Source organism: Labrus mixtus, chromosome 9 (genome assembly GCF_963584025.1).
Source record: "Labrus mixtus chromosome 9, fLabMix1.1, whole genome shotgun sequence".
NCBI classification, from domain to species: Eukaryota; Metazoa; Chordata; class Actinopteri; order Labriformes; family Labridae; genus Labrus; species Labrus mixtus.
In genome coordinates this window covers 3775067-3783000 of record NC_083620.1, presented here as the reverse complement: position 1 = coordinate 3783000, position 7934 = coordinate 3775067, and the positions used below count along the sequence as shown (strand labels likewise).

General features: G+C 39.4%; 1 protein-coding gene across 1 annotated transcript in view; it reads right to left on the bottom strand.

Annotated features, from left to right (window-relative positions):
• Positions 1-1123: 1123 nt before the first annotated feature.
• The window catches only part of LOC132980076 (alpha-2-macroglobulin-like), a 30099-nt gene continuing 23288 nt past the window's right edge, over positions 1124-7934 (bottom strand). The window contains exons 28-36 of the mRNA XM_061045991.1: positions 7546-7708; positions 7266-7456; positions 6911-7123; positions 6018-6136; positions 5125-5215; positions 4977-5045; positions 4787-4892; positions 4258-4299; positions 1124-1192 (exon numbers count right to left, since the gene is read on the bottom strand). Of these exons, the coding sequence (XP_060901974.1) occupies positions 1188-1192; positions 4258-4299; positions 4787-4892; positions 4977-5045; positions 5125-5215; positions 6018-6136; positions 6911-7123; positions 7266-7456; positions 7546-7708 (999 nt within the window). The 3' untranslated portion in view covers positions 1124-1187. The remainder of the gene's footprint in view (positions 1193-4257; positions 4300-4786; positions 4893-4976; positions 5046-5124; positions 5216-6017; positions 6137-6910; positions 7124-7265; positions 7457-7545; positions 7709-7934) is intronic.

Here is a 7934-nt window from a genome sequence, read left to right as displayed (position 1 = left end):
ATACACTATGCAACGCGCTGCGCACAGCTACATAAACACTAAGGGACACTACGTCTTGTTTACCCAAAATAAAATAACTAAAACACCTCTCAGTAAAAATCTTTGTTTATAATAATTGTAAACATATCAAAGTTTTTTAAAATGAGCTAACAAACAACAAGCTAACATGTCGACAGTGTAGACATGAGATGCAAATCAGCAGAGGAGAAAAAGGTTTGACACAGGAGCAGAAACACACGTCATTTCCCTGCACTCACTCCCCCCTCACCTCGCTGCCTGTGGCAGATCAGCACGTCTGAGCTGCCCATATGTTCATGTAGTATTAGGCCTGTGTGCGCGCTCCCGCGATGTCTCTCTCTCTCTCTCCCTCGCAGGCTTGGGGAGCGCAGAACGTTAAAAAATTTAATGCAGAGATTTCAGTTAATGTGTTAATTGCTCGCCATCAAACAAGAAGTGGCTGTAACTGTTATATACTTTGTCGGATCTGCTTAAAATTTCACAAGTATGATCAGGGTTGAACATGCCAGTGCTACAGCTTTTACACAAATCGATCTACTGGCCTCCTCCTTGGCACCAACTCGCTGCTGCTGCGTTCCCCGACGTGCACGAAGTGCAAGGGCCTTTCATCACCGCTTGCGGTTTTAATTGTTCTGCTAAAAATAAAAAGCTACATTTTATTGTGTATTTTTTTTTCAAGATTTCAAATCAAACTCGGTCTTATTATAATATATATATTTTACAAAAAAACGAGACAAAATTGGTTAAAAAATGGTAAAATAATTTATGAAAAGTGTCAATGCACTCAGGTCTTTGCTAGAATTTGACAGATATATCCACCCTTATTTACAGTATTTATATAAACATCACGCTTATTTACCTGTTAAATGTCTTTAAATAATATTACAGTTGTATAAATCATTTTACTAAATATAACGATGTACCATTCTTCTCGTATTTGATTTTTCTTCTTATAGTTAACATAGATCAGCTAATAAGAATTTTATTTATTTTTTAATTTGGGACAACAGCTTATTGTTCTGCCCCCAAGTGGCCAAAAAAATAAGGAATACAGGTATAACAAAATAAACACTCAAGCAGACATGAAAATAACACAATGCATGTGTGAGTTGGAATAAAATGGAGGTTTATTTAGAATCTTACTGGGAGCATTGAGACAACACCAGTGTTCAGGCTGCAAATGAAAAGCAAAATGAAAATCAGTAACTTTAAAGGCTGAATGTGTGACTTTGATCCAGCAGATGTCGCCCTTGAGCACCAGCATGAAACCAAAACAACTCGAGCTGCATTGTTGTGTTAGCATGCTGATGCTAGCGATCTTTAGTTTGCTCGTATCTTCACACTGCATGTAAACACGAAACCATGATCTAAAAATGCTGACATGCATTCAAAAAAGCAAAGACTACAGTATGTTATTCTTCTTTCCTCTAGTCCCTCAATTAAACAACTTTTATACGCGAGGGGATGAGCCGGCCGGCTGTCACATCCATGTAAACACGGTGTAGATACAGATTACAGACAGCGGGACGCAGGTGTCACACTCATTGTAGAGAGTCGCACAGAGATGTTGTAGCCGATATTAGCAGCCAAGTTTTACAACCTCTCTTCCTGCAGGACTCAGGACTGTGGATTAACATGTTGGTTACTTTTTACCAAGAAACAAAGGAACTGATCAATGATTTAAGTCTCCCTCTCAGACAGGCTCTGGAGGACAGGATATTATAAACTTTTGCAACACCCTGAGTAAACAAACTTAGCTGAAACAGAACACTCTGCTATCTACGAATTGACCCCAAAGACATGAACTATGACCAAAACCAGTCTCTGCAAAGTCGTAAAATTGACCATCTGTGGAAATGCTGCTGAAGAACTGAATTAAACCACAGCGTTCAATTCTGCATCAAATGAACATCTATGTCCTTCTTCATCTAGATATTTGTAATTGTCACATTGAATGTATTTAATCATCTTTTTAATATCAAAATCTGATCTTCAGAACAGGAATAAGAGTTATATTAGTTTTGGAGGAATTTGACGTGGAGCGCTATTGCCATCTAGTGTTAGAATATCCATGAATACGTAACCTTCATAATTATACATTTAGACGTGTTATAAAGCATACTCTTTGATATTAGCTATAGAAGGTGTTATTTAAAGACACCAACTTCTTTTCCTACTTTATTAGTATGTCTTATTAAGAATGTTGTGTATAACATGTTTTTGTTCACCTACAGGCTGGGATTGACTGAGGATGTTCCCAGATGGTGTGATTTTCATCTCAACATGAATCTGATAGAAATGCTTGTCTAAACATGACGTGAACCTACATCAACGTGGATCTGATAGAAATAATATCAAAATGAATGTATGGTGACGTATATATGTTTAGATTCTTATTCTTAATCTTATTGAGTAAACTTGGTTTAATTTAAACAATTGTCCTCCGGTCAGAGTGGGAGTGACCCTTCTCCTGTAGGTCCCCCTCCTCTCCTTCAGCTGATAAGAGTTCAACACTCAGCTCAGATCTCCAGTTTTAGTTTTTTTAGTTTGTTGAAGTTTAGAGCTTCAGCTTCTTGCTCTCTTCTCTTCGGACTTCAGTCCGAATCACTTCTTTTAAGTTTGTGCCGTAGAGACGACTCTCTGCCGAACTTTTATTTTTAACACACATTTTTTGGAAACATCAATTCTTTCTGGCTCAAGCAAGGCTTTTGAACTTTCTTCTCCAAAGTCTTTGCTCTTCAATTTTGTACGCCAATTCCTTAGTTTGGATTCATCGATATGGCCATCCGGTTAATCTGAATTGGAAATCGACGTATCAAAAGACTCTTAAATATTGTTTTCCTGTTGGATCTTCTTGGATCTTCTGAGAGGACGGCTGAACCGGCGTGCAATCTCCATCCCAGCTGCACACTCCGACCCAGGTGTCAAGGCATCTAATCTGGCCCGTGGACCTCTCTGGGCCTGAAAAGAACTGCTTGCCAGAGACTGAAACGCGGGACCAGCCGGCGGAGTTCAATTGAACACATCTCACAGTAAGACTGCTGGTTGCTGGTGTTGGAAGATGAAGTCATGAGTCGTGTCTATTCAGAGCCCTCCTTTAAATCCAAATAGAATCCCAAAATTTGTTGGGTTTTTTTTGGATAATTTTCTGATTAAGTCATTCAAACAATACCGCGTCTTATATCATTACTAAATATATTATGTCACCATACATTATAATTGCATTATCCCGATCATAATAATCATATTCTTTATCTGTTTCATCTATACATTATTGTTTACCCTTTTTATATTAAGTTTTACACATAAAATTCAGGACTTTGTCTGTGTGTTTTCTTGTTTAACATTTCCAGAACTTACTTCTTTCAAGATATGAAACTGACTGATTAATTAATTAACTTAGACAGTTACAGTTATTTTCTTCCTTTAACAGGAAGTGGTGCCCCCTTCTAAATCCGAGGTTAAATAAAGAAATAACATTTTAATAAATTAATTACGCTACAATATTTTCAGAGGTTTATATTGGATTATACCGCTGTATTTATGTGTAAGATGTCGCACATTCAGCCTTTAAAATCTTTTTTTGTTTCTTTCTTCACACATGTATGGACTCTTTTTTTAAACCTGAGCTCCATTTTTCAGATGTTTAATTGATAGAAGACTTAGATTTCACTCAGACTTTTTCCTACTAGCCCCTTAGCACCTTTACTGCTGGGTGAGCTGAACGCAGCAGAACATAATAAGAAAATTCACAACCAGCGAGTAGGAGGGGGCGATGACATGTACATCCTGCAACCAGCACAGGACCATAGACTGTATGCACCTGACCGGTGTGATCTTCGTGCATGTAATGAAATTGGTTCATTATGTATCCTGTTCGACAGAATGCTCTTTTCCACTCTTTTGTTGATATTAAATTGACATTGTGTCCAACTACAGGAAGCATTGATATAAATGCAGAAATTCTGATTATTACTTCAGACTCTGTTGCATCTGTGTTGTTCTTATTACATCATGTCTTGCCTCCTGAGAACCCCCCCCCCCCCCCCACCCCCCACCCCACTGTGAGGTGCATGTATGAACAACCAACTCTGGAAGATTTTGGGGTTCAGCCTGCCTGAAATTTTCTAGAAATTCTTCAGAATGCATGTGTGAAAACTACTAAAGATTAAGCTCCCTGGCATAAAAATCTAACAACTTAATGTTTGAAAAGAAATCCACTCTCCCACACATTGTTACCTGCAATGCAAGGGTAGATGTACTGAGTCTCAACCTGGTCACCTGAGAGGAAAAAAGAAGAAACCAATCAAAAGCAGAAGACAAATGAATGAGCAAACTAAACACAGACATGTTGTTTTTGTTGTTGATGAAATAAGAGTTTGAGACACATGTGCACACTGTTTATCTAAGAGTTTACATTAATCCAATAATTATAAAGAATATTATATCAGCACAAAAGGTGCTTCCCTCCATGAAGCTGCAACTGCCTGAAGGGAAGCATCTTGTAATCTTGGCTCAAGCACCCTATTTCTCCTAATGCCTAAACAGCGCTGCATGCTAGAAGCTTACTTTTATTTTACTGACGCAGACAGCTGTATTATACTAGCGAGACTCTGGCTACCACTGGCTTTGAGATAACCAATCCCACCTCGAACAGAAGTGACTTTTCAGACTCCATTACAGATTTGCAGGTACTTTAAAGACAAAAGCTTTGGTGTTTAGCAGAAAGATTCAGGGTTTGGGTGTAAAGTATGTCTATCTGGCTTACTTGGCTGGTAGTAGTCGTAGATCTTGACCACAGCTGGCTTCAGGTTCTGCACTGGGAGCTCCTGTATGAGCCCTAATTCATGATTGATGGGGATGTCTTTCTGCAACTACAAGGAAAAAACAGACAATGTTGTTAGAAACTAATCTGCACAACATTAAGTATTATTATTTCTCACTTTGACTCCTCTCACCTCCTTAAAGTAAACCATAACGTGATCTTTCTTTTCTTCCACACGATCCACCAGCAGGGCACGTTTGAGCTGTGAGGAGACAACAGGATTTCATCACCATCATGATGACATCATCATCACTCTGGTCAACAATGAGGTATTAACTGACCTTCTTCAAAGACTCTGGGTCTGGGACAAATCCAGAGAGCATTTTGATATCCAGGATCACCATGTTTGTAGTGTTCTCCTCTCCACTGTATCTGTACACAGCAGTAAACTAGTTACTTAAAAATAATATCCCTCACAGGGCCTTATCCTGAACTCCATGCACTGTTATTACAAGCTCCTTCACACAACAGTTATTGGGTAATAGCCTGATAACAAAGAGGTGACTAGATTGATGTTTTCACATATTATAGGTTTTGTCAGATAATTCTTGGAAGTCACAATCAGTCATTACCATAAGATAACGCTGTTATTTGTCCTTTCATTTGTTCTGAACATAACGGTTTATTTTAAGAGTATACTGTAAACATTTTATCTTACATACAATCATAGGTGCGGGAAAAGGTGATGATTAGGGTGCTGCAGTCTGTAAGGTGTCTTAAAACACTTCCTGCAGAGGGATAATAAACACTGCAGGCTGTGCACCCATTGAGGTGTTTCAGAGGTTATCAGACGGGGCAGCATAGCTAGATGTAGAATTTCTGAGTTTTAGATGAGTATTCTTTTAAGTACGTTTACAAAATCTCTGAGAGAGACACCGACATAGCGAGAGGGACTTGTCTGTATTAACCTGCAGTTTGAAGTTTGTCGTTTGTTGAAGTGTGAAATAGTCTAAAATTGGTATGATCTGCTGTTAATATTCTCGGGGTCTGATTCACATCAGGATTGCATGGCTTTTGTGCCTGCTTAACAAATGCAAATGAGACAAAACGACATTGTCTAATTCACACTAACACACAACAAGTCTTAAATCCTTCTCTAACTGTGCGCCTGTGCTGTTTGCATGTATTTGAATGATCCATTATGCAATTATTTGGAGGAAAATTGGCTTCTTACAAGCTCTTGAATTTCAGGGAAAGCCTGCGTCTGTTAGAGGCGCAGTCAGCTTCTGGTTGAACGTCCACCATCAACGTGCTGACATCAGTAGGAGTTGGGATGTTGTAGTGAAGAGAAATCTGGAAAACAAGTTCACAACAATCTTCAACTCTTCTCACCTGATTTTGACTGAAGTTTGACACTGAAGAGGGTCCTGCTTTAAGACAGGCAGCAGCACATTCAACAAGTTACAAACAAACAACACAGGACAACATATCCTCAGTCACAGAGCAGGAAGTTATTCGTCAAACCATCTACAACCTGACACATCTTCCTCCAACACCTTCAATCTACTTTAAAACAAATTTAAAGAGACCAGCTCCCCCAGACACAAATCCTGGTTGCACCTAAAACTCCTTTACGCCCTTTAAAGACGCACTCTGGGGACAAATAACAAGAATACGTTTTGTGAATGGGTCACAGAGTGAAGACCGTAGCTTCACATTTTAAATATCAGAAAAGATTATTTTCCTTTGACTTGTGCCTTTAAATGGATCAAATATGAAATGTTGTAATGTAAGAACAATATGTACTCGTACTTCAGACTTCATTCATATACTTGTTTACTCTTAAATATTTCCTGCGTCAAACATAAAAAAACAGATGTGCTTTTCAACATTTCACATATGTAATGTTCATAAACAGTATTTTTCCTTAAATGTAAATTTACTCCCAAACAAAACAAGAATATAAGATGGTAAATGGTGCAGATTAGAAGTTGTTTGAATAAGAGCAAATCAAATGAAACTTTGGTACCATCAAATTAAGTAATAAAATATAGAATCCTCTTGAGGGTCCAGGTGAACATGTGGAAACAAATTGTTCCTAATAACACAAATAGCACGTTTACTGACCTGTGCTGAAGCACACGCCGATCCCTTCACCTGCAGGCTGTACTTTCCAGCCACGCCCTTCAGCACCTGCTCCTGGTAGAGCAGCTTGTTGTCCTGGTTCACGTCAAAGAACAGCTGCATGCTGGGAGACTGGACAGCAACCATGCTGGAACCTCTTGGACTGAACACCAGGGTGGAGTAGAGAGCCAAAGCCTGCAGAGCCACCACTGTGTCCTACAACCAGGAACATTTGATTATTTTATTATATTTTATTTATTTATTTTAAAGAGATTCTTGAACAGCCACAGGCTTTTCTGATAACATTGTTGGCAACATAGTTCTCTTTTTTAAAAGAGAGACTCTATTTGAGGGTTACCTGTGTGGAGGAGAAGCCTCCATAATAGTTCTGCTTCGTGGTCAGCCATCTGACGATGCGGGTGGAGTATCCCAGGTCTTCAGCAGTGGGAGAAGAGACACCGAGTTTGGCCAGCAGCACATAAGAGCTGATCTCCACAGACAGAGAGGACGAGGTGTCTGCAGCTGTCTGAGACCAGTGGAGGTAACCTCCTGAAAACACAAACAGAACAAACAGGCACGAGGTGAGCTACTGTCACAGTAACGAGACCAGAGGGATTTCCTTGAGGAGGACGACTCACCTTTTTGAATTGCAACTGTGTCAAGGTGTCTCAGAAGGTGAGCACGGGTCTCCATGTCACCTGCCAGGGTGAAGACGTACGCCAGCAGAGCGGTGGCGTAGGTGTTGCTGAGGTCACTGATGGACTCCCTGAGGCAGGACAGGCTGCTTTTCACCACAGGATCCTGCAAAGATAAAAAGAAAACATGTGATAAGGAAGTAATCATTGTAATAAATGAAGAATTCAAATATGAGGGGTTAAAACAATCACAGTTTTAATGTTTTAAAACATTTTTAACAGTCTTCTGTGTGTCACTGAATGGTACCAGTGAGCCGTCAGAGTGAGGGGATCAAACAGCTCAGGGGCTGTGGTGTTATTCTGTTATAAATGATACAGCTGAGACTATTGCT